At 40.7% G+C, this 27,957-nt stretch overlaps 1 protein-coding gene across 1 annotated transcript; it reads left to right on the top strand.

Annotated features, from left to right (window-relative positions):
* The first annotated feature begins 487 nt into the window (after positions 1-487).
* Positions 488-27,431, top strand: itchb (itchy E3 ubiquitin protein ligase b). Its single transcript, XM_061672473.1, is given in 25 exon segments — positions 488-619; positions 3,207-3,305; positions 3,729-3,870; positions 7,382-7,506; positions 7,656-7,790; positions 8,438-8,483; positions 8,569-8,750; positions 12,056-12,177; positions 12,179-12,306; positions 13,080-13,175; positions 13,501-13,675; positions 13,825-13,888; positions 16,689-16,773; positions 16,973-17,101; positions 18,746-18,818; positions 19,298-19,369; positions 19,802-19,890; positions 20,745-20,904; positions 20,995-21,128; positions 21,614-21,754; positions 22,232-22,352; positions 22,493-22,597; positions 23,081-23,177; positions 23,439-23,511; positions 26,212-27,431. Coding segments are annotated over 24 exon segments (2,664 nt in total). The 5' UTR covers positions 488-619; positions 3,207-3,235; the 3' UTR covers positions 26,312-27,431.
* The last annotated feature ends 526 nt before the right edge of the window (positions 27,432-27,957 follow it).

Genomic DNA, 27,957 nt, shown 5'->3' with positions numbered 1-27,957 from the left:
CGTGGGTATGTTATTGTGTGTGTGTGTGTGTGTGTGTGTGTACTGACAGAAAAACAATATATTTTTTAATTTCTGTTCAGAAGATTGTAGGGCCTTGTACCTTTTTTCTTTTTAACTTAAGTAGAGGACTTGCATTGGGTACCCACTTGGGTACGGCGTTTGCCGAAAATTTCCTTTTTATTTTATTTTATTTTTTTACATTTTACAAATAGAATAATTCAGCAATTTGATTGATTGCCACGTGAGTCACAAAATAAAATAGAAATGAATAAAACAATGAAAAATGGTACTGGTTTGATGGTACCTGCACGGCAACACAGGTGAAATATAATCTAATATATATAAAATATATAATAATGATCTTATAAACTAATAATATAATATTAAGGGGAAAAACATAAAATCTTAATATGTTTCTGTTTTTCACAACTCTCGTCCAATCACAGCGTCAAGGGCGCATGCTCCGCCTTCGTCCCAGTCACGTGACACGAGTTTGGGAAGATGGTCGAAGTTTGTGTTTCGTTCAAGTGAACGCGCTACCAAAACAGTCTGCCGAGAAAGGGCTGGGACTTTTCTATCAGGCTGACAGTTTGCCTCTCGAGTCTCTCCTGGAGTGCGGGTAAGAGCGCGAACGAACCCGTTAGGCAGCGAGCTCGCGGGTGCATTTAATCTTTTGACAGCCGTGGACTTTGGGGTTTGTGCCATGGTGGTGACACATGCTAGCAGGCTAGCGGCTTAGCTGGGCTGTGTCGGCGGCGGCGGTGGCAGCCCGGCAGCTGACGTTCAGCGTGTTTTGTGCGGCTCGGCTAGCATACCATACCAGAACAGTAAATATTCTCACGGAGTGTTTATCGGCGCACTTCCTCACCGCTCCTAGAAGGAAGTAACGAGCCGAGGCTTAACACGGCGTTAGCTCTCCATACAATGCTAGTTGGACCAGGTTATGTTATGGCAGCCTGCTTGTTATATCGTGCACACCAAAGATCTACCGCAGATGAATTATAATCAGTATATAATACGCTTTAGTTTGACAAGTACCGTGGCTATTGAAGTCCGAATTTCGATCGTTGTTAGCTTTCATTAGCTACTTGTAACACCGCAGCCTTTAAACGCCAACCTTGCATGGTCGATTTATTAACATAAACGGCCAATTTGATATTTGTTGCCAAGCGGAAACCCTTTGGCTATACAGAGTGCGTTGGTAAACCGAAACCGCCAGTGGAACGCGTTCAGCTTATTTACAGCAACTCTCGAGTGCTTAAATATAGGTCAGACTAAGTAAAGGCGATATTTATGAGAGCAAGAGGTACTTGTTTTACTGGACAAGGTTGTCTGATCAGATTTGTTTCTCCTGTGGCCACAAACAAAAAGTACAGTAGTTCCTATTTTCAAGGTGACTGAGAGGGAGGACGTGGCGTTGATTGCCGTCGTTTTTCAGAAGCTTCACAACGGTCCAAATGTTATTTAGAATGTATATCACATGCAATGTGGGACTTGACTCGGGATAATTTAAAATGTGGATTTTTTTTTTTTTTTTTTTTTGTGACAAAGAGCCCAGTTTGAGACTTTATTAATTTGCTAAGTTTTAACTTTTTATACACTTTTTTTATTTATTTTTTTAAATACACTCCTATTTCTCCTAAGTTTGTGCTCAAGGCAGATAAGATGAGAAACACATCGTGGCAATTTGCGGCCCCTATTTATCTCTGCAATTGATCCACTTAATTTTACATTCTCCTCAGTCTCTTGATATTATACACTGAAATGCACGTTTTGTCGTGTGTAACTGCGTTTCAAAAGATGGCATACTCGTGTTTCCAAAGGTTTTGGTTTGTCCTTGGGTGAAGGCATTTAAGAACCCAGAATAGATGACACAAAACACATTTTAATATTGAGCACTTTTAGTTGACTTTCTTGGTTTTGAACTGGATTGCGCTTGGAGTGTTATGTTATGATGATTCAAATCAATGTCATAAATGTAATTGCAGTTTAATATGTAGCAAACACTGTCGTGTACACGCGGGCAGCATATTAGCAAGTGAGCAATTCCAATAAATTATTGACTAAAGCTGTAACTGAAGTGGAAGTTTATGCAGGAGCTGTTCACTCACGCCGTCAGGACAAGTGGGATCAAGCTACGACGTCATGGAAAGAGCACATTGTGGCATTCATTTGTAAAAGTATGTATTGTAACCCTAAAACTATAGCCAATGTAAGTAGAGTACATGCTTTAAAAAAATCATAATAATAATAACTTTTAAAAACGAAATGCCTGAGGGTTTTTTTTTTCCGTCTCACTATTTGACATTGTGAAAAACACATGTAAATGATCAGATGAAGTCTTTTACCGTTAAACAATAAATGTAACAATTTATTTATAGGCGCCTTTCTAATAACTCCAGGTCACCTGATAATAGAAGTAAAGCAAAATATGAATGAATAGAGAAAACAAAGTTCAAATAACTCAAACAGGAAAATAGCAATTAAATGAGTACACACCAAACGGTATGCAAAACATGCTTTACATTCAGTATAGTGGCTTTTAATCTCTGAACACTGCGGTTCATTATTTAAAGGAGACATTTGTATATTTTTCCACCGTTTTACCGCTTCTGTGGTGTTTTAATAATGTCTTTGGCATTAACATGCTTTTGTCAAGCTACCCTTGCAGAAATCAGCCTGTTGTGAGAGGATGGTCGTATTTCATGCAAATAAGACACTGTTCAGACTGCTTCTCCCACACAGTGCTGAAATTCCAAGTCTTAAAACCGGGTGTGGCACTAAATCAGCCATCTTAAATCACAATTCTTAAATTTCTTAATGGCTCACTCACAGGCACATTTTCATAAATTCGATAGCTCTCAAAAGATTTACTTTGCAATTTCACACTCGGAGGGTGGACAGGCAGCCCGAAGACTCAGCTGTTTGTATACAAGAAATTAAAATGTTCGTTTTTCATCCTATCCTTTAAAGGAGATGAACATTTCCTCCATAGCCAAGGTAAGCCTAGAGCACCTGCTTCAGTGGTAGTAGTTCGAGGGTCCGCTATACTTATTGACGAGCCGGAACACCTCAATGTTTAGGGTGAGCCTTGGCGAAAACCAAACTATCCCGATTGCTACTTTCCAGTACCGCGCTTCATCAGAAGTCCTCACTTGTGTGCTCCAAAGTTGCACTAATGGGAAACACCTTTGTTTTGTTGTCAGGGCTGCAGGCTTCATCCCAGCCCTATGTCATGGCAAGTGAAGTCACCAAGGCAGGCAGTTCCAATGGTTACCCTATGAAGGCACAGCTACAAATTATTGGTAAGTTGAGTATTTCATTTATTTACTCCTCTCTATCCAGCTTTCACTTCAACTTTGTTAGGGATTAAAAACACATCTTCTTTTCCTTTGAAGCATAAGCATGGTACTTATACAGGGTCACGGCATTCTGTCTTGATTTATTGTAACACTTGAACTGAGCCATTGTTTATATTCTTATTTATGTTTGCAGTCATGTCCTCCTGCCATATCATCCTGCACAATATGAAATTAGTATTTAAAAAATTCTCAAAACGTGCCATTATGAACGTGTGAGTGGACCTATTGCCAAGTTGTATAAGAGTGCTTAATGTTAATGCAAGGGCCCGACAATCTTTTTGCGCGTTACCGGTTTCTTGGTGACAGAATGATCTTGTGACTAACTATCTTCTGGGATTCCTCATGCTCTCTGTCTTCTTGTTTCAGTGCTATCAGCAAAACTGAAAGAGAACAAGAAGAACTGGTTTGGTCCCAGTCCATATGTGGAAGTTACTGTTGATGGCCAGTCCAGGAAAACAGAGAAATGCAACAACACCCACAGCCCCAAGTGGAAGCAGCCACTCACGGTGTAAGTTAAGAAAGGCTGATCAGATTGATCTGTGTTGCGAGGAATACAAATGTAAGGCTTTCGTCTGTTGTAATGCCTGGAATTGCAGCATAGTTAAAAAAAAAAAAGTCATTTTACTCGGCACTAATTCATATTTTACCCAAATATTACTCATTGTGGTGATGTGAATGTCAGCAATCTCTTCTTCTGTGTCCTTAAATACGTTAACACTCCTTCCCTGCAGTCTGAGAGGCTCACACTTTAGACCGTGGCTACAGGGGTTACAGTTATGTAACAAGTGTATTATATGATGGAGTTAGACCATGGGTCCACGTGTCCCTAAACAAATTAGTTTTGCCTTTTGTTTTAATTGTCAAAAGTTGTGAAGTGTACCAAAATATGGTGGAATCTCCAAAGATATGCTTGGTCAACACTGTTGGCATCATAAAACCTTTATCAACAACACAAGTAATGTTACAGAATAATTTCTTTTTCTAGACTTACTCTGATAAAAATATAAGCAGAAGTTCAGATATTGTTAGAAATATAAAACACCATTTAAATACTTTCAAATTTAAAGGCGAATGTGGAGGGTATATGCTCCACCTCATGCATTAAATATTCTCATAAGTATAGAATATGATGAACCACTAATTTATTGTAAAATGTTACATCCACACATAATCTTTCATCATAAGTGGCATCGGGCGGAATCCTCCCCAAAACAATCACTTTTCAGAAAACCAAAAAGCCATTTACAACACTTGGAAGCTAAGCAGAAGCTAATGTGTCGACAACTTTACCCTTGCTCCTTCTTGTCCAACATCACAAAAAGATGGGCTCAAGTCACAGAAACTCCAATTGAAAGTCATTTGTTCATTCAATGTTCTGGCGAGCGAAAGGAGCTACGGGAAAGAGCTTCTTGCACCAATGGCTGCATGCAAAACCACAACAAAGTCATGTTTGTGATGTCTCAAAAGAGCTTTTATTTTCCCGACTTTATTATAAGTGAGAGTAATTCACTAAAATGGCTTATGTTGATGCAGTGCTTCACATATGTAATTATTAGGTTTCAAACTCTCCTTCTAAATCCTGATTTGCTACTCCTGTTGAAAGAATGACTTCGGAATCAGCATCAAATCGCTACCCCTCGTACTATTCCGAAATAATAGTCCAACAAATGACGAGTCCAATTGGATTATTTTGTAAACTATCTGTTAAACTGGAACGAGAGTACGCTGGCACATTTTGGCTGCTGCCGCTTCCTGCCGAAAAGTTGTTCTTTTTAGTTTAAAATGGCTTACTTTATCCAGGATTCCTCGCCGTACCTTGGCCAAAGGTAGAACTCAGGTTGGTTTTGCACCTGTCACTGCCACAAATCTTTGCTGTCTTGGACCAGCTGCCTCCTTTCTAGCCAGCCTGCTGGCTACCAAGTCTACTTGCTACCGAGCTGTCTCTTGTCATCTTTCACGCTGTGTTGGATCAACTTACTGTGGCAGAACGGAAGGGAGCTTTTCATTCAGCTCCTTGGGGCTAGGCTAATGGATCCTTCCTCCCGCGGAGATCACAATGTCAGGCTTCAAGCTACAACTGCATGCATGTGCAGAAGGTGTGCGCAGTCACTCCAAATGGCGTCGACCATAAACGATGCCTAATGATCGTGAAATATTTTTTTAAGTAACTGTGGCGTGGCAGCATTGGAGGTCTTGTACTATGTTATTCTTTGATTCATTGTGGTTTCGTGTCACCATCCATTAGTGCACGGTCCTGGTAGTTATGTACCTTTTTGCAATGATATATTACAATAATATATTCAAACTTATCTCACAGAATCCGCACATTTCAGTACAAATGACATAATCACTGGAATGGAGGCTGATATGCTGCTGCTCTGCTCTTAGAGACTGTAACTTCTGGTCCATTTCTTCTCTTACTACCAGCCTCCCTTTCAGAAAACTCAAAGTTTGAGTTTTGCAGCATTCAACTTTGAAGGTTCTGCTGTAACTAATCCGTGCCAGAGCATTTTTGGCACCCTTTTATTCGTGTTTCAACCACATTGTGGTCATGTGAATTTAGTAGTAGTCTACACTTGACGGGTCATAATCACCTTTGTGCAACGATGGGGTTTGGAAACGTTTTTTTTTTTTTTTTTTGTACAAGATGTAGGTGATTATGACAACGTGAGCTGTTTGCTTGCTTATGTCAGCACTCTGAATAGGGTCTCAATCCCATTGTCTGCTTTCAGAACAACACAAAGGTTTTGCTGCTCACACAAGCTACAGTGGCTGGTGAGCTGGAGAATGACATGCGGTTTTTACTTGCAAAATGCTCATTTGAAAGTGGGGCCTTAACAATGATAGGCCTTTTTGTTGAATTGTCACCTGCGAAAATGACCTTGGTTCTACATACAGTATATAGTTGAAGATGACATCATATTCTTGTAACTTCAGGGATCTTGTTTGATGTGCGTCACACGTCCTAGACGCACGGAAATGATGAGGGACGCATAAAGCTTTGTGAATGTGCGTCCACTGATGCACAACATTGCTTCCTTACGTATGTGTGCAACGCTCGAATTAAGAGCTCTCTCTCATCCGGGTCAAAATTTGCATTTTGCGCATCTGAAAACACATTGAAAAGCAAAACTGCAAATCAGGTCGCAAACACAGAAGACTGCAGTGGCGGATATGACACAACGGGCTTACGTCACCGATGCGTAGACGCGGACGTGAAGCGCCAAGACAGCGGTTGCAAAATGCCGAATTGAGAAGAGAGAGAGAAAAAAGACAAATTGTTTGAGACTTGACTGTTGTGTCAAGATGCCAAACAGAAAAGGGGAAACTCGAGCTTTATTTTTCTTAAGTTAAGCACTTTGTTTGAACACACACAACTTTCTGTTTTTAGTTACTTGCTCTTATTGTGAAGTCCAGCCCTACTTTTATTTAGTAAATAAGAGATCATTACAAAATTGTGCTCATATGTTTGATTACCAGGGCAGAATTTGTAAGATGTGTACAAGTCTTTATTATGCTCTAATATCACTGTATCAGTGGCATAAAAAACATCAACGATACTATCGTTTATCTTGAAAGTTTTTGGCAAAATATAATGTTCTAAACAAATTTGCTGTCATGGAAGGCCTAAACACATACAATATACTCCTCAAGAGCAAACGAAAATGATAACACAACAATTTTGTACAAACAGTTTAAAATATTTTAATAAAAATCTGCAATATAGCGGAACCGTGAAGCAAGAACTGCGATGTAGCGGAGGATTACCGCATTTGTATTCCGTGATTAGTTGCAGGGACTCATTGTTTTTAGACGTGCATCTCGGGAATCACTTAGTTGCAAGTGCAAAATGCCCTATGGACTTTGTTGAATGATTGCTCATAGCTATATAACTGAACAGTGTAAGTAACGATGGAATCTTACTGAAAATTACCAGATTTTTGTTAAGAGACTCAGCTGGAAAGTGTTATTTGAAATTCATTGAAGGAGGTTTGCTGAGTGTTTTTTGTTTTGGACAGGATCGTGACTCCCTTCAGCAAACTACTGTTTCGAGTGTGGAGCCACCAAACCCTGAAGTCCGACATCCTGCTGGGCTTGGCTAAGTTGGACCTCAGTGCCACGCTTAAGTCTAACAACATGAAAAGTGAGTGTCTGCTGTCAGTCTTCAGGCTTCGACAGCACTTACTGGTTGATTGATTTTTAAAATGATGCGTAGGACTTCAATTGGAATACAGTATGTAACAACTGGCATCCATCTGATGTATACATATTTGCCTGGTCGCCATCATCTAGTCTCTGAGGTGGTGCAGACCATAAAGCTGTGTACAGACCGAGACCAGACGGACGTGGTGGGAGACCTTTCTGTCTGCTTGGACGGCATGACGGTTGACCCCGAAATGTTCGCCAAGGCTGAAGTCGACCATCAGAGTGAGTTTGTGGGGTGGTCACAGAGAACATGAACACAGATTGCTTGAGGAATGGTAAAAGCGGTACTCCAGTTTCTTCCCACATTCCAATAACATGCATGTTAGGAGGTTCATTGAAGATTATTAATTGTCCTTATGTGTGAATATAAGTTTGAAGGCTAGTTGGTCTGTATGTGCCATGCAATTGGCTGTTGAGCAGTAGTGACTAGTCCAGGGTGTTCCCCGCCAGATGTCAGATGGGATAGGCTCATGCACATCCAAGATCCTAGTTAGGATAAGTGGTATAGAATATGGATGGATAGTTTTCCATCTGCAACCTTGTGAAAACAAAATCCATACTTTTGCCCTAGTCTTCAGAGCTGCCTTTTGCCATGTTTTGTGGAATCGTAACTGCAATAAAGTACGGTTTGTTATTATACGGTTTGCGGAGACTTCTTATTACGTTTGTTTGCTGTTGTGGCGCGCAACAGATGGGAGAAACCGAAGGACAACTACTTTGAGACGACGACGTCGAGATGCGATACGCTGTAACTAAAAATTTGGCCATCGTGTAAATAATTTAGGCTTAAGTAGATCAATACTGTTAGTATTGACTCGTGAAGTGTTTTGTATGTTCATCAACTCATTGTACTTAATACTGGTCTTCAGATCTATCAAATGGAGACTCTCATCCCAATGGAGAACATACCCCAAGGTATGGACAATCCTTAATTTTTTTTGGTTGTGAGCGCAGTGAAATTTGGACTTTATTTATCCGCTGCACCCCTCTGCACTCCTAGACACAGCCGAGACAGTTCCCCGGCTGTGGACAGCGTTGACCACCGCTCGTCTCCCCGGAGTCGAAGGTCAGGGACAGTCTCTGGCTCTCCTCGGGTGTTGTCAGGGAGTGTACGGCCGCTGCGGCCACCCAGACCATCCAGACCTCCTCCTCCAACCCCACGCAGACCCACCTCTTCACCAGGTCTGTCATTCATCAAGTGAAGTTTTTAGTGGCTTTTTCACGTCAATGTTCTGTATAAACGCCACCGACACGGAATAGCCGGTGGGGGGGGGGGGGGGGACGACGACGACGACGCCTCTCATGAGTGTAAGGGTATTCCACAATGTCAATACCGGGTTATAAAACATGAGAAACAATAACATGTTATTTATTTTAATGAAGATTGCGGGGAGGAGTACATGTTGTGGTGCTGTTGCACCTTGACATATCTCTGATTTAAACTGTCCCACAATATAAAATTAAATCAACCATTAATTGTGGAATCTTATGTTATGTTATGTTGAAACCTAGCATAGCCATACAGTACTCTGCAAAATTCATAGCCACTTTGGCATTTGTTGTTGTGGCAGTTTCTATATCTACATTTCATCCAGATCTTCACCAAAAGCAAACGGTTTCTTTCTTAGTTACATGGACCATCCCTCAGACCAAGTTTTGTGAAAATCTTTAATACTTTTTGGAGCGTAGTAATTATTGCACAGTCTGTCCTTTTCATTTATTGTTCACTGTTTAAAAAATGTGCAGTGAAAAGGGTCATTAAAACAAAGCTAGAGGTTTTCTAAATCTTTGTACAGTACAATAAAAGACTTCTGTGACAATCATACAGTATATTATTTAGGAGCTACCAAGTTGTCAACAAGCTAGCAACTTGCATGCCAGGCTAATTTAATAGTCGTCATCTTCAGTCAGTGCTCAGTGTCAACCACTACAATCAGATCAACTCAACTTCTTGACACTGTTCTCAAAATCACAAAATCTAAGTCAGTCATTAACAAGAGAGCATCATACCAAGTCAACGGTAATGAGAACACATATTACAAATTGGACGCCTGCCTTAATAAAACCTGTAACGGAACTAAACATCACTTAAGAGAACCAGCACTTTGGCTCAATCATCTCCAAGCAGCATTACACCGAAACACTTACTGCTGGACAAAAGTATTTGGACACTCGACTCTTCATTGCTTTAAATGACTCTTAGCGTTACGATAAGGTCCACTGTATATTCGTCAGCCCTTCTCACATTCCTTTTCTCTTAACACCCCTTGTTGAGAATGGAAGTAAGTCTCACGAGTTGCGCAAGGAAAAATAATTCATCCTGGATGCAGGAGGATGAGGTCTAGTGGCAAAGCATTCTAATGTGCTAACATCATACATTTGGCCCAAAATCAGAGGTGGGTAGTAATGTGCTACATTTAGTCCGTTACATTTACTCAAGTAACATTTTCGATAAACTGTACTTGTCAGAGTACTTTTAACTGCACTGTACTTTTTACTTGAGTATTTATGTGAAGAAGGATCGATACCTTTACTCCCTTTCAATGATTGAGATGCCGTTCGGTACTTTGATTTATCCATACATGCGTGTGCGTGTCTATTTTTAGACTCCATCTTCGACTTCCGCATAGGGCGGCCGTTGCACCAATCAAACAGGATCGCTAATGTCGTTTGACGGCACAAGGCATGACCATGCACATAGCCTTCGCGAGCCAATCAAAATGACTCATTTTGGGGAAAAAACAGCTGCGCGAGTGTGTTTACAGACCAAACGACAATAGCTTTGTCATGCAGCTCTTAAATTGTGACTGCCCAAACTTGGACATTTCAGCCCACTTGCAACTTGAGAAAACACCTTGCGGTAAGTTGCAGATGTTTTTGCTGTTGTTTTGGCAGTGGATGTGGCAAAATTAGCACACACACAATCACTAAGCCTGGTCAGCAAACAGCTTCTTCATGAAGTCATTGAAGTGAATAAAGCAAATAATGTTTCTGTAGGGCCCATTGCATGTGTTGTTGGTTTTTGGGCAGAAATTGAAATGGTGGCAGGTATGTGGCGACTCCTATATATTATTATTTTTGTATTTGATGTTCATGCTCTGATTAAAATTTTAAAAATCTGAACTTACTCACAAATTACTCTTTACTTGAGTAGTTGTTTTCATTGAATACCTTCTTACTCTTATTCAACTAAATATTTGGATGACTACTTTTTACTTTTACTTGAGTCATATTATTCGAAAGTAACATTACTCTTACTTAAAAAATATTTGGCTACTCTACCCACCTCTGCCCAAAATGTATAGGAGATGTTACATGTAATCATGTACTAGCTCTTAAGAGGAAGGCCCGTATTTGAAGTTATTTAATGGTGGTGGCCAAGTAGGTTGGGCAAGTCATTTGTGTTGTTGTGATGATTGGTGTTTGTTCCAGATGGTGTTTTCTTTTTAACAATAATCATAACCGCTTCCTTGTTGCTTTCATTGCTGTGTCATTACCCTTTTTAAAGCAATAATATTTTTCTTGGCAACTGAACAATATGTAGTGCAGTGGTCAGTGGTACCTTGACTCAAGAGTTGATGTCGTTCTGTGACCTCATTTTCCACCTTGATCAATTGTAATGTTATTAAAAAAAGAAACTTAGTGTATTGTATGAAAGTAAATAAAATACAGTAAAAGATAATCTAAATTAATAAACAGATTTTATAAAGTGTAATTACTGTATGTTTGTATCAGCAGAAAATGACAACAACTGTAGTGTATGTGTGCCTTTCAGGGGTGTGGCCTAGTGAGTGACTCAATTTATACTTCTGTGTTTGACTGTTTGTCCTCTTCAATTTAGTCTTATAACAAAAAAAATTAAGTTGCCACTCGTAAAGGTACCACTGTATTTGCAAATAAACAAATTAAATTTAATGGGATGGTACACTGGCTTGTAATAAGGAGAGTAGAATCTGTCAGTGCTGTTCACCAACTTTGTTTTATTCGTAGGCAAGCTAAGACACACTTAATTTTGTGTTAACACTCCCATCTGCGTTAATGTTACTGTTCAGAGTTGTTTGCAGTGCTTGTACAAACACTAAAATGATCAGACATGTAACAGGCATATTTTTTGTTTCACGCACACATTTATTGGTATTACTATTTCAGAGGGATACACTGGCAACATACGTGTGCACCATTTCATTTATTTGTGAGCAAAACACCCATCAAAGTTTTATTTTAATCATGCAAATATTTTTTGTTTGAGTTGAAAGTTACACTTCGTGTCCTACTACTAGACTGCAGAAGATGCTCGGTGGTATACTTTATTTATTTATTGTTACAGGTTTCTAAATTCAGTGCCACCCTCAGACTCTTTGTAAATTACACAGGGGTTGAAAAAGCCAAAGTCAACTATTACATAAAGGGGCTATTATAATTCCAACGTTATGGCTATTACAATTTCTTTAAACCAATTAACACTGACCAACTGTCTCTCTGCTTAGCATCTTCCAGCAATAGCTCTACACCGGCTGAAAGCAGCAATGGTCAGTCTGGTTCAGAGACACCTGTGCGTACTACTGCCCCAGGGCCCACAGCAGCCCCAGACTCCAGTCCTTCGGTGGGCTTCAGACAGGAACAGTACATCTGCAGCGTCTACCTCTGGACCTCCGGCAACCAGACAGCCAATGACCAACATCAGCCCTGCTGTCTCATCCAGGGTCCCTGCTGTCAACTCAGGACCCCTGCCTCCAGGGTTAGCTCTTCTCTATTTTGCTTTATGCGTGGTTGGTTGCCATTAGTCAAGTGAAAGTGGAGTTTAAATGAAATAATAACGGACTATTGTGGAGAACTGCAAACGGAAGCAGACTGGATGGAACAAATAAGGCAGTTAGCAGTTAGGTTTCCGCAACATAAACATGGAAGCATACAACATTGCAGGGTCAGTCATCAATATTCTTGATGTTCCCTTTTTAAAAAAAAGTATTAATTACTCTAAATTGCCCGTAGGTGTGAATGTGAGTGCGAATGGTTGTTTGTTTGTATTTGCCCTGCGATTGGCTGGCAACCAGTGCGGGGTGTACCCCGCCTCCTGCCCAATGACAGCTGGGATAGGCTCCAGCACTCCCGCAACCCTTAGTGAGGAGAAGCGGCTCAGAAAATGGATGGATGGAATCATTAATTGTGCATTTCATGACTCTACTGTGATACCATTGTGTTACTTAATTTGAACATAACTAAAATGCTTGGAGCTGTTCTATATTTTCTGATGTTAGGGCCATCCCAAGGACCACATGAATCGCCTCCGGGCCTGTTCTAAAAGTAAACTCACGATACTGTCATTGCTGAGCATTATTACGAGAGGCACTGAACATAATCAGTGTCTTCACTTCCATGAATTATTAATAATATAATTTGTTGTTTCAGAAGTGTGTACCAACGTCGTAGCCAATCAGTACCCATAATGTAGCGGTTTCATAAAACTTGGTGACCCCTGGTCTGATGTCTTGTTCACTTGTTTCTTTCTAGATGGGAACAGAGGGTCGATCAGAATGGCAGATTGTATTTTGTTGACCACGTAGAAAAGAGAACGACATGGGAGCGCCCGGAACCCTTACCCCCAGGGTAAAAACTCCTTCATACAATTTTAACCTCATCTTTTTGTGTTTCTGCGATTTCTTTTGGTTCCATGTCAGAGCAAAAACTCTGCTGATTTTCAACCAATGTTTTTCCATTTGTACTCGGTGATTGCCTTCAGCTGGCTAAAGGCTGTTGTTGTCTGTGGTTAAAGTTCTTCTTCCGTGAGCTTTCCCATTACTTTAACCAGGCCTGCACCCACATTTTGACCGATAGACTGAACTGAAGTTCTCAGATCTGTTTGAGAATTGAGGCTGTAGTCTACTTAGTGCTTGATAAGGTTGACTGTTTTATTTGTCGACTTTCCCCTTAGTTGGGAACGTCGCGTTGACCAGATGGGCCGCGTTTACTTTGTCGACCACATTACGAGGACCACCACGTGGCAGCGTCCCACAGTGGAGACTGTGCGCAACTACGAGCAGTGGCAGCACCAACGCAATCAGTTGCAGGGCGCCATGCAACAGTTCAACCAGAGGTTTATAATTGGGGTGAGATGTGGTGCTGTAGTTTGAACATATGATGGATTTATATGGCCTCTTTGGTCACTTTGTTTCCGTAATAAATAATGTCTGACAAAAATGGCTCAGTGTTGTTGAATGTTTCCTCGTTCGTAATGACTGTTCTTATGTCGACACAGGACCAGGTGGCAACTGCACAAAATAAGGAGTATGATCCTCTTGGACCGCTGCCAAATGGATGGGGTAAGATTTTGCAGTAATGTTAACGTTATCCTTAGTTTAACGGGTGTCCTCCATATGAGCTTTGATTTCCATGTTGCAAGTTATCGTTGGGCCGGCACGGTGACAACTGGTTAGCACATCTGCCTCACATTTCTGGGGACCGGGTTTCAAATACCAGCCCCGTCTGTGTGGAGTTTGCATATTCTCCCCGTGCCTGGGTGGGTTTTCTCCGGGCACTCCGGTTTTCTCCCACATCCCAAAAACATGCATGGTAGGTTGATTGAGGAATCTAAATTGCCCTTAGGTGTGAATGTGAGTTTGTTTCTATGTGCCCTGCGATTGGCTGGCGAAGGGTTCAGGGTGTACCCCGTCTCCCGCCCGAGGATAGCTGGGATAGGCTCCAGCAACCCGCGACCCTAGTGAGGATAAGCGGTAAAGAAAATGGATGGATGGAAGTTCCTGTTGGAACATCTTACAGCTCAGCGTTAAACTATCCTGTGCCTTTTTAATTATAACTGTGTGTTCAGGTTTGGTTCAGTTAAAATGAGCTCTGTATTTTTAGCTCTGTGATTGTGTAATTTGTTTCGCGCATGACTGAACTAAACATCTCAAGTGAACTTAAATAACCATATGCTTTACTCACATTATATTGGGCTTTTGGGTGAAATTTCAGGATGAACTTAAAATGCACTGTAATCTTTATAGGTGAATGTAATTTGACCTGCTATAAACCGTTGAATGCATGTGTCCACCCGTTCAACAACTTGCTGGTCTCTCACAAAAATTGACAGCAGTTTTTTTCCGCCCAATGAATTCCACTTCTATTCCTTTGTGTGACTCTTCTGTTCACAATGTATTTCTGTTGCAACCTGCTGATGAACCACCGTGATACTCTAAGCTTAGTGGCTTCCTTCTGAGAGCATACCGTTTAAAGCCTCGCAATGATCGTGATATCAAAATGTGAACAGCATGATGAAGGTGACTGTTTACATACAAACTCTAATTTAACCAGGAATTGTATTGGTCGATTCATGGATCAAACACCAATTGTGAGTTTTGCTGTTTAGTTGCTTGTTAGTTGTGCAAAAAGTACTGAAACATTTCAAAGTTGTATATGTGCTTTCAAGAGTTTTGAGAAGGTCCTACCAAGTTCACCTGTAAAGGTGACAGTGCATTTAGGTTTATCCCGAAATTTTACACCGAGGCCGAATAGCTCCAACTTTCTGTGATAGTCTATATAACAGCATGTACAGTGGGTATGGAAAATATTCAGACCCCCTTAAAATTGTCACTTTTTAATATTGCAGCCATTTGCTAAAATCATTGAAGTTAATTTTTTTTCCTCATTAAGGTACACACAGCACCACATATTGACAGAAAAAAAACCGGAATTGTTGAAATTTATTATAAATGTATTTATATACAGATTTATTAAAAAAGAAAAACTGAAATATCACACAGCCATTATCAGGTCTTTCCCAGAGATGCTCAATTGGGTTTAAGTCAGGGCTCTTGCTGGGCCTTTCAAAAACAGTCACAGAGTTGTTCTGAAGCCACTCCTTCGGTATTTTAGCTGTCTGCTTAGGGTCATTGTCTTTTTTGAAGGTGAACCTGCGGCCCAGTCAGAGGTTCTGAGCACTCTGGAGAAGGTTTTCGTCCAGGATATCCCTGTACTTGGCCACATTCATCTTTTCTTCGATTGCAACCAGTCTCCCTGTCCCTGCAGCTGAAAAACACCCCCACAGCATGATGCTGCCACCACCGTGCTTCACTGTTGGGACTGCATTGGACAGGTGATGACCAGTGCCTGGTTTTCTCCACACATGCCACTTCGAATTAAGGCCAACCATTTCTATCTTGGTCTCATCAGACCAGAGAATCGTATTTCTCACCACCTTGGAGTCCTTCGGATGTTTTTTAGCCAACTCCATGCAGGCTTTCATGTGTCTTGCACTGAGGAAAGGCCCCGACTGGTGGAGGGCTGCAGTGATGGTTGACTTTGTAGGACTTTCTCCCATCTCCCGACTGCATCTCTGGAGCTCAGCCACAGTGATCTTTGGGTTCTTCTTTACCACTCCCCCCATTGCTCAGTTTGGCCTGACGGCCAGCTAGCTCTAGGTAGGGTTATATATAATCAAACACAACTGGACTCCAAGGAAGATGTAGAACCATTTTAAGTATGATCAGAAGAAATGGACAGCACCCAAGTTAAATATGAGTCTCACAGAAAGGGTCTGAATACTTATGGCTATGTCAGTTTTTCCTTTTTAATAAATGTGGGAATATTTCAACAATTAAGTTTTTTTCTGTCAATATGGGGTGCTGTGTGTACATTAATGAAGGAAAAATTAACTTAAATGATTTTAACAAATGGTTGCAATATAACAAAGAGTGAAAAATTTAAGGAGGTCTGAAAACTGATATGTTGAAACCACCATCTCTGTGGCTTGTCTCTGTCAATGTGTGCGGATGCAACATGTGCTTTTTAAAATACATTTTACAAGCTTTTTGTGAAATCTCCGTAAAATATAAGCATACGTAACCCAGCAAACAACATTTTTCTATGGAATATTTGAGTGTAGTAGACGAAGTCTCATCCCAAACGTCGACCCTTAAACAGCGAATAATAAGTTAACGAGAATTAATGACTGTCATATTGCATGCATGTTAAATACTTGTCCTAACAAATATCTCTTTGTACAGCATAGAGGAGCGGGAAGATAAGTAAAACAGTTTAAATGAACATTGGGCAAATCTTAGCAGTGAAATTATATTGCTTTTTGTTGAGTTATGATTTTGTCAATTGATTTTGTCATTTTAGAGAAGAGAACAGACAGCAATGGAAGAGTTTATTTTGTGCATCATCCTACACGGTCGACACAGTGGGAAGACCCACGGTCACAGGGGTTAGTTTTTGTCTTTTAATGTTCCAGCGCAGACATTTTAGCTTGTATTCCTATTAAGTTCATTGTATTCTTTATTTTCAATTCAAATGTGCCTCTGTTTAACGACTGCTGTTACTCATGTCATTTGGTTTTCTGATTGCTGCATTGTCTTTGTAACACAACCAAAAATACTCACGAGCTCTTTATCCTATTATTTTAGGTTGCTGAATGAGAAACCACTTCCAGAGGGATGGGAGATGAGGTTTACTGTAGAGGGTATTCCCTATTTCGTAGACCACAACAGGAGAACTACGACTTACATTGACCCTCGCACTGGAAAATCCTCACTGTACGTCCTCCAGCAGTTACAAAACTCATATACGGTACCTGTAGTTGCCCGTTATATGGCTAAGATTATGAATAATGTAAGAAGCAAAACAAAGACAAACAACTAATTAGGAAATGAGGCATGACTGCCATCTGGTGTAATGTGTTAGGTTTTTGGCTGATGAAATTCGGCTATTTAAAGATCATACTTATTATGGCTCAATAGTGGTCGGGCAAGGCGATATGTACATTTATTCTCTGATCTAGATTTTATTACTTTGTTCTTTTTAAATCACATCCTGGAATATTTCCAGGCAGGCCATTTTCCTGTGTGCAAAATATTGCGTAAACTCAGTGTAACGAAAAGGAAAAAAATCAAAGGTATGTTTTAGCATAGCTTGTCTTTAACACTTCTGTTTTTGTTTTTCCAACAGACTGCGACTGTGTATGTATTTAGTTTGAGTATATTTGTTGTAGTATGATTCACTCTACTTCTCTGCTTATAGAAATCTATATCGTATTCTAATAAGCGGTACCCTTTTTTGTTATTAGACATTCACTCAGAGGAAACAACTAAGATGACTCATGAGCATAACTGTAGTATGACATACAATGTCACACGACGCTGTCAGTCTTCTGGTTGCAGTTGTCGAAAAACAGGTTTAGTTAACTAGTAGATGGATGTGACAATTTAATCAAGAGAAGCATCAACGAGGGCTGCAATATTTTGTTTGAGCATCGTCATTGCGATGTACGTGTGCCTAATCATCACATCGAGGCGTGCTGGAATATATAGTGAATCAACTGTCATATTAAAAGTAACCAGGAGAGGGACAAGTTTAGAAATTCTCAAAAGATGGGTAAACATATAATTCCTATTTCCCTCTTCAGAATAAAACTAGGCAGGCACTCAGCTGCGTGAGTGCGCGAGGTGTGTTCAGGGACACTGCGTAAATGGATGCAAACGTGTTTCTTACAGTACATAACTGTCAAAATATAATTACTAGCAAAATTATTATTTGTATCAGTGCTTTAGATAAAACACTATGATCACACTGTAATAAAATGGAATGTATTTTGTTTTGTAATTTATTATGTTAATATAGTCAGCCAGAGCTGTGAGGAATGCAAAGTTATCAATGTCCTTTCACCATTGTTCCTGTCGTACCATGTTCTGCGTTCTTGTTTTCCAATTAAGGACAAAACCTTTTTTTGTTCTAATTTCTCATTTTATAAAAGACCAAGAGTTAATTTAAGTTTTTCCTCCTGTTTTTGAGATTGTAGGGTGAAAGCTGCAGCTGGCTACTTGTTTGGACTGAATGGGTGGCAACAATGGGGAAATGAAATGGCAGTATTTTGAGGGTAATAGCTCATCAGCAACATATTGACAAAAAAAAAAAGAACGATGAACTAGTTTTTTTTTTTTTTGAACCAGTGACCTTAGTACAGCTTTTTGATTTATGAACTGAACTTTCAACTCGTTCGTGTGGAAAATGAACTTTCCCTCCACTGATCCTGGATTGTTTCACATCGCAATATATATCGCAGGTTTAAAAAAAAAAAAGAAAATCTGTTTTTTCAATATTGTGCAGCCTAGCATCAACTTTCCCTAGTTACATCCTTGCTCATATTTAGTTAACTTATTAAGTACTTCTGTACTTTCCAGTGAAAATGGACCTCAGATCACCTACGTCAGAGACTTCAAAGCCAAAGTACAATACTTCAGATTTTGGTGCCAGGTATGAATCCAAACAGCACACAAGTTATTAAATAATGCATTACATTTTATACAGCGCTTTCCTAGACACTAAAGATGCCTGAATTTTGTCATTCAGATCATGCATTATTCTACTGACAAATTCTCAATATTAAACACACGAACAAAACTGTGGAGTCCCACCAAAATTCAAATGTGTTCCTCCTTGGTCCAAGCATCAGACCTCCACAAAGTTTTCGCTAAGCTGTTGCGACTTTTTGACTTGTCCCATGAGGGCTCGCCAAAGCGAGTAATTCCCATGATTAGTTTGGCACAGTTTTTAAAGGTTGTGCTAAGTTTATTCCATATAATTGTTCTTGTTTAGGAAACAGGTGGCAAAATCCCATTCATAGTTTGACTCCATAGTTCTCAAAGTAGAATAAAGCAAAAAAAAAAAAAACGGTTGCTCAAATTCTAATCACCACGATTCTATTTTTATGATATTTTTCCCTTCCTCTTTAGCAACTGTCAATGCCTCAACACATCAAGATCAATGTGTCACGAAAAACTCTGTTTGAGGACTCCTTCCAGCAGGTAAGGTGACCCACAGACGTCTAACGGCAGAGAACCTGCCAGGTCGTGTTGTATGTCGTAACAAGCAGCAGTAATGTAAATGTACGACAATATGTTTGTGAGTGTAATTCTTTACCAATATATGGCACATGTACTGTGTAAAGTAGTCGCCAAACCAGCTGTGGAAATCCACTTCATGATGATGATGATGCTTCTGTGGCTGCTGGGAAGAAAAAAAAAATAAAATAAATGGAGCCTCAGCCTTAGTAGAACCAGGAAGCAGTAGCCCATCCTACCCCCACCCCTGCGGAGAAATATTAACATATTAATTGTCTGTCTTTGATCCTGTTCAAACGTGACATGAACAAGGATCATGTGTGAATCAAAAAGATCTATGCTGTTGTTGTAAAATAAAATAAATGCACTTATCATTCCAAAAATCCAACATTTTAGATAATGAGCTTCAATGCTCAGGATTTGCGAAGAAGACTGTGGATTATTTTCCCTGGAGAAGAAGGCCTCGACTACGGAGGTGTTGCCAGGCAAGTACAAAACGAGTGGATAAGCTTATTGTCAGAGCAAAACACCGCGAGTACATAGTGAGTGTACACTATGGGCCATATTTTCCCGTTCGTGCTTACCGGTAAGTCTTTTTTTTTGTTTGTTTGTTTTTTTAAAAAACGTGCCTGGCTCGTGTACCTTCAACTATGGGCATTCTCCCTTTCCAGACTTCCAACACACCCACCGTGCGTAACTGTGTATGCAGCCACCAAAGAGGCGCGACTCATTAAAATTTGAGGTCGGCTGAAAATCATGGAGTATGGAGTTCTCCTGAAACTTGTGAATGTTTAGAAATCCATTTGGGAACACTTTAAAAATGGAAATACCTTCCCTAGCAGATGTCGTTGCCAGTAAGACGAGCGCACAGCTCCGTCTAAACATACTACACTTTGAAGGAGAATGTGTTATTAATTCTGTATGAATTAAATCAAATAAAAGTAAATTAATCAGAATACTGTGCTTATGACTGAACGCATGTTTCAAGGTCTATTAAAACAATAGGGTGTGCCTGCCGTTCTGTAGGGCGTTGGTCGTTTCCTTTCGCCAGAAAAGAGCACAGCGGAGAATATGGCCCTATATGAATTAACTGTGTGGTGCACTTCACTCAATCAGGTGTTAACAACATTTTTTTTTGACTCAATTAGGTCAAATAAAGCAGTTCTCAAATTCAATCCAAAGAAGTGAATTTTAACTATGTGTGTATTAATGTTGTTAAATATTAAATGAAGTTCCTGGGAGTTCCCAGCATGTTTGTTTCTTTCAATTTAAGATATAGTTACCTCACCACAAGGGGAATCTCGGAGTCTTTTTCTCATTCGTCCCTTGTTTCTTACAGGGAATGGTTCTTCCTTTTGTCCCATGAAGTGTTGAACCCCATGTACTGCCTGTTTGAATATGCTGGAAAAGAAAACTACTGTCTCCAGATAAACCCCGCCTCCTACATCAACCCTGACCACCTTAAGTATTTCAAATTCATTGGCCGCTTCATTGCCATGGTTAGTCATTATTGTCTCGTATCAGCCAGTATTGCCCATCAAAGATGATTTATAAAAAAAAAATCCAATTGAACTCCTATCCGTTTTCAGGCGCTTTTCCACAGCAAGTTCATAGACACAGGTTTCTCACTGCCGTTTTACAAGCGCATCCTGAACAAGCCATTGGCCCTCAAGGACCTAGAGTCAGTAGACCCAGAGTTCTACAACTCCCTCATTTGGATCAAGTAAGTTCTGACTTTTTTTCCAATGGATTTTTCCAATTTACCTACGCACTGTAATGCCCTTGCATGTGGAAAGCAGAGCCAGAGTCGCTGATCCACTCACTGTCCAGCCGTTTATTGAACGGCGGCAGAACATCAAAACACAAACACAATTAGCACACTCACACAGGAGCTGCTGTCAGCCACAGCTCACGGCCAGACACTTGCAGACTCGCTGACGTCACCCTACCGGGCCCGCTTCATAAAGGCATGTGCATGTATCATAGACAAACACTACAATACGTATGGTGCAGTAGAAAGTACTAGTCATAGTAGGAATAGCAACATGTCTTTAGTAACGTAGCAAATATACAATATCTCCATCGCAGATTGTCACTTATTGCGGGTGTGTCTGGAACGTATCTCGCGATAAACAGGGTTTCGCGGTAGCTTCGTCAAGTACCACGTAGGTCTTGGTCTGTGTCGTGATTGTCCTTACTGCGCCATAGGGACAACAACATCGAAGAGTGCGGCCTGGAAATGTTCTTCTGTGTTGACAAGGAAATCTTAGGGGAAATCACCACACACGACCTGAAACCTGGCGGAGGAGACATCCAAGTTACAGAGGAGAACAAGGAGGAGTACATCAGGTGGGCCAAGATGGATTACGATTTGGAATTCAGCCTGCCTCCGATGTACAATCCCAATGAAGTTGGGACGTTGTGTTAAACAAAAATAAAAACAGAATACAATGATTTGCAAATCATGTTCAGTGATGGTCTTTGTCGAATACACTACAAAGACAAGATATTTAATGTTCAAACGGATAAACTTTATTGTTTTTAGCAAGTAATTATTAACTTAGAATTTTATGCTTGACGATTGGGGAGGGGGGGGGGGGGGGGGTGAAGTTTCACATTTGACAGTCATGTTTCCCATCCTGTTGTTTCAAATGTTTCTGTCCCGGTAAGAGAATTATGCATTGTAAACAGTTCCTAGGTGTCTTTAATAAAAGGTCTCGGATATTGTTCGGTCAAAATGAACAGGGATACACAAGAATGAATTATAGGACACTTCATAGCCATTTCTAACCGTGGTTAGAATCCTCTGTTTTGTGTGGTGTGCAGGTTGGTAGCAGAGTGGAGGCTGTCTAGAGGAGTGGAAGAGCAGACCCAGGCATTTTTTGAAGGCTTCAACGAGGTCCTCCCACAGCAGTACTTGCAGTATTTTGATGCCAAAGAGCTGGAGGTATGGGCATCCATAGAGAGATCTGCACTATTTCCATGATACAATTACATTAGAATTCTAAAAATCAAATGCTGTTTTATTGGTTTTTAGAATTTTGTTTTTGTTTTTTGGGGGGTTTATTTATGTATTTGTCCTTGCAGGTGATGCTGTGTGGCATGCAGGAGATTGACCTTGCTGACTGGCAAAGAAATACCATCTACAGACACTATCCTCGCGGGAGCAAGCAGATCATGTGGTTCTGGCAGGTCAGCATCAAAACTATACAGAGGTTCTGAACAGAGATGATCTTTTCTGCTATGTATACAAGTGCGGCTTGTTTGAGATATGTTAAGATAAAATTGATGCACACAAGGCATCGTATTCACATATTTTACATATACCGCGTGTGCATTGGCGTGGTCATAGACATGAGCTCCAATTTAAATGCTCTGTCTATCATATTTAATCTGCCTTTACAATTATATTTTGTCCGAATTATTCATTTAACAAGTTCACAATTGTGGTTTTAGGATGTAGTGGTGTCGAACGGCGCTGCATCCTTCCTTCTGAGAGCCAAACAATCAATACCAATCTTTTGCCAAACATTTTGTGAAATGAATCTCTCTGACCATGTTGATCAAAGCTGAGCATTTGTAAAGGCAGAATACTTGTATTGGATCTCATTAAATTGTACAAATGTACCTAATGGTATGACTGTTGAAATGATAACTATAATCTTTTCCTTGCAGTTCATAAAAGAGATGGACAACGAGAAGAGAATGAGGTTGCTTCAGTTCGTCACTGGTACCTGTCGTCTGCCCGTCGGAGGCTTTGCTGACCTCATGGGTAATATTTTTGGACTTATTTTTCAACTCGGGCAGGTAGGCGCGTTCCACACGTCGAAGCCTTTGCTATTTTCCCTCTGCAACATTGGCTTAATCGGGCTGGTCAGACCTTTTGAGGGAGAGGCGAGCAAAAATAATAGTTGTATCATATTTTAAGTGACATTGGGAGGGGTTCAGTTGATCCTGAGGAGAGAATTTACGTTTTATAATTTTTGGATGACTTGATTAAATACCCCATTCTGCCGCATGCTTCACTCTACAGGAAGCAACGGTCCCCAGAAGTTCTGCATTGAGAAGGTGGGAAAGGAAAACTGGCTTCCCAGAAGTCACACATGGTGAGTTCACGCATGGAGGCAGCGCTTCATACATTACACAACTTTACATACACTTGCACATGCAGCGGACACACACACGCACACAAACAAACACAAAACATCTAACATTAATCTGTGCCACCAACAGAGCTCAGTGCAGCCCTGCTTACTTGTTGGCTTTGAAAGTAGAGCACTTATGATGCCACAATTCGGCCAAATTCAGTTAGATTGCGTCTGAAGTTTTAGGGGTACTTTCCTTTAATTATAGTGAACGGCCACATATTCGCAGTTCGACATTTGCAAATGTGTCGATTTGCAGATATTTTTTGGGGGGCAGCTTATTTTCTGTCCCTGAGAAACCTTTTCGCTGTTCTTGTGCCATCTCGTGGCATGTTGCCGTTGAGTTGTGTATGCTTTGCACATACCAAATATTACTTCCATTAGTTTTATACAACCTTCACATGCTTTATTGTTACATTGTGACTACTAGCTCTGTGTGCGTACTAATTTTTCCTAGCTATGTTGTTACTACTAGCTGTCTTTCGATAAAGATAAGTTGAGTGCAGCTGGACAAAGATGCAGTGGGTACGAAAAGTATTCAGACCCCCTTACATTTTTCATTCTTTGTTATATTGCATTTAAGTTATTTTCCCCCCTCATTAATGTACACACCACCCCATATTGACACAAAATCGGAGAAATTGAAATATCACACAGGCATAAGTATTCAGACCCTTTGCTCAGTATTTAGTAGACGCACCTTTTTGAGCTAATAAAGCCATGAGTCTTTTGGGGAATGATGCAACAAGTTTTCCACACGTGGATTTGGGGATCCTGTCATTCCTCCTGGCAGAGCCTCTCCAGTTCTGTCAGGTTGGATGGTGAACGTTGGTGGACAGCCATTTTCAGGTTTCTCCAGAGATGCTCGATTGGGTTTAATCAGGGTTCTGGCTGGGCCATTAGAGAACAGTCACGGGGTTGCTCTGAAGCCACTCCTTCGTTATTTTAGCTGTGTGCGTAGGGTCATTGTCCTGTTGTAAGGTGAACCTTCGGCCCAAACTGAGGTTCTGAGCGCTCTGGAGAAGGTTTTCGTCCAGGATATCCCTGTACTTGGCCGCATTCATCTTTCCTTCAATTGCAACCAGTCTCCCTGTCCTCGCAGCTGAAAAACACACCCACAGCATGATGCTGCCACCACCGTGCTTCACTGTTGGGACTGTATTGGACAGGGGATGAGCAGTGCCCGGTTTTCTCCACACATGCCGCTGAGAATTAAGGCCAACCATTTCTATCTTGGTCTCATCAGACCAGAGAATCTTATTTCTCACCATCTTGGAGTCCTTCAGGTGTTTTTTTAAGCCAACTCCATACGGGCTTTCATGTGTCTTGCACTGAGGAGAGGCTTCCGTCGGGCCTCTCTGCCATAAAGCCCCGACTGGTGGAGGGCTGCAGTGATGGCTGACTTTCTAGAACTTTCGCCCATCTCCCGACTGCATCTCTGGAGCTCAGCGACAGTGATATTTGGGTTCTTCTTCATCTCTCTACCAAGGCTCTGATCGTCCAGAGCGTCTTCCATTTCTGGATTATGGAGGCCACTGTGCTCTTAGGAACATTAAGTGCAGCAGAAATGTTTTTGTAACCTTGGCCAGATCTGTGCCTTGCCACAATTCTGTCTCTGAGCTCTTCAGGCAGTTCCTTTGACCTCATGATTCTCATTTGCTCTGACATGCCCTGTGAGCTGCAAGGTCTTATATAGACTGGGGTGTGGCTTTCCTCATCAAGTCCAATCAGTATAATCAAACACCGCTGGACTCCAATGAAAGTGTAGAACCATCTCAAGGATGATCAGAAGAAATGGACAGCACCCGAGTTAAATATGAGTGTCACAGCAAAGGGTCTGGATACTGTGTGATAGTTCTGTTTCTCGTTTTTAATAAATCTGCAAAAATGCCAACAATTGCATTTTTTCTGTCAATATGGGGTGCTGTGTATACACTAATGAGGAAAAAAAGGAACTTCAATGATTTTAGCAAATAACTGCAATATAACAAAGACGGAAAATTTTAAGGGGTTCTGAATACGTTCCGTACCCACGGTAATTGTTTTGCTTTCCTTCTCCGTCTCTCTCGCTTTTGTATAACGGAGGTGATTGTTTTGCTTCGACTTCAGTAAGAAGTGACAACTCGTGTAAGACTTGTACCTTTTCCTCTCTTTGCAAAGACCTTTCTTTCTTTGTTGTAATAAAAACCCACAAAGACAAGATTGCTTCCTTCCTTATTCTTTCAGAAAAAGATTTGCCAAAACACCGTCAAGGAATTATGTTGAAATATTTGGAGGACGTTCATTTAGACCAAAGTAGGGCTTTGTTGCCTCCTAGTGGCATATACGGGCATACATCAACCTTCTGGTGAGGGAAGGAAGCGTCAATTACTGTCTCTGATTTGCATGATTCCCCTGTTTGTGGGGGACTGCTGTAATCTGTAAAAGAGAAAAGCTTTGTTGTTGCATGTGGACATCTCATGCCTTCAATCTGAGTGGATTTTTTTTTTTTTTTTTTTTTTTTAAATACCTGACTGGGAAAATATGTTTTTAAAGTACATATTATGTGGAAATAGCCTCTGCGTTAACGATGGTGCCGCTGCAAACTGACTGAGAAGCACGGCACATCTTCATTTCCCAATGAGGCAGAAATGTGTATTATTTATTCCCTCGACTTTGCAGTTTCAACAGATTGGATTTACCGCCTTACAAGAGCTACGAGCAGCTGAAGGAGAAGCTGATGTTTGCCATTGAGGAGACAGAAGGCTTTGGACAGGAGTGATGTTTTGCAGCGGCTGTGGCGGTGAAGCGCCAGGTATCGGGATCGAAACTGCCGGGTTGAAATCGGGGAGCCTTCCTTCCATATGGCTCAGCGGGGTTCCACGCCCGTCAGTTGCATATTTATTGCAGCCACCGCCAAAGGAAAAGCTTTTAATTGGTTGTCTGTCGAAACCAAAATCACCCAAATTGATCCTGGTCTTCACAATGAGTGCTATATTATGTAGGCATGGGAGTGTTTTGCACCCCATCTTCTGACCATGTTAAGGTCAGCAGCAACGTCGGCACAGTGTCACCGGGAGGCAGCGTTGCAGTTTTGTCTAGTCGCTAATTAGTCAAGCTAGTCATTGCTACGATAGGTTTTCGGGTAAAAAAAAGTGGGTGAAGGGTCATCAAAATTAAGCGGATTGTATTGTTGGCTCTTAATTAAGCTACATCCACCATTATGATTGTCACTTTTCTCACCTACAGCTCTCCTGCTAACAAAACTTTTTTTTTTTTTTTTTCCATTAGATTTGGTTCTCATGTCTTTAAGAAACAACAATAACAAAGTGATTCTGCACATTAAAGCAAACCATGGTGCTAGCGCACTCATTTGGGAGATGATGCGTGAGAAGCAGCCCTGAACGGCTCCATGATTGTCACCATCGTTAGCAGTATTTTTCGTGTCGGAGGCTTACTGCAATTGCAGCATGGAAAAAGAGTCCTAGTTTTATAGGACCACTGTGTGAACGCTGTCGTTTTGAGACGAGGGAAATGGGTCGTCTTTGATACCGATTTGTGTTTTACGGTTTTGTTTTTTTGTCAAATACATGACCTCGGTGGCCGCGTCTTTTAGGAAATGACACATATTCTGAGATAAAAAAATGGAAAGTCAAGCCGAATGGAGTTATTGGTGGTTGTTTTTTTCACTTAAATGCTCTTACTTAAAATAGGCTACTGCATTTTAACTGGTTCCTCTACACTTAACCAATCACATAAACGGGTGAAAAATAATTTAAGGTTTTGAAACCCTCCAAATACCGTACTCAAACGCTCTAATTAATTAATTGTGTTATGTTTTGTACACTTTATTTTTGTAAACTTTACAGCAACAACTACATTAAATCAGTGTGAAATAATAAGCAGTGTCTATGTCTTCATTTTCGAAGATGTGCTCTTCATTTGATGCCAAATAAGTGTGGATTGTGACTCAACATAAATGAAACATTTTAACAGTGTTCTTGAAAATGGAAAAGGAACTTTTGTTCCCATTCTGTTATCGCTCACTCTCATCTTGTGTTGTCATCTTGTCCAGGGTCAAATATCAAATTTCCAACACTATCAGAGTTAGCAAATACAGTGGATACAAAGTCTGCACACCCCTTATTAAATGCCAGGTTTGTGCGATTATACAGGAAAAATTAAGACCAGGATAAATCATTTCAAAACTTTCCCCACCATGAATGTGACCTAAAACCTGTACAATCAATTGGGGTTGGGGGGGGGGGGGGACAAGTTTCGAAAAGGTAAGTAAAATTAAGAGATCATGTGGTTGCATAAATTTGCAAACCCTCTTGTGACTGGGAACGAGGCTTTGTTCAGAATGAACCAGTCACATTTAAACACACGTTAAAATCGGAGTCAGCACGCACCCCAAATAAAGTTCAG

Source organism: Phycodurus eques, chromosome 1 (genome assembly GCF_024500275.1).
Source record: "Phycodurus eques isolate BA_2022a chromosome 1, UOR_Pequ_1.1, whole genome shotgun sequence".
In the NCBI taxonomy this organism is placed as follows: Eukaryota; Metazoa; Chordata; class Actinopteri; order Syngnathiformes; family Syngnathidae; genus Phycodurus; species Phycodurus eques.
The sequence above is the reverse complement of the archived record's forward strand: the minus strand, read 5'-3'. Positions and strand labels throughout refer to the sequence as shown.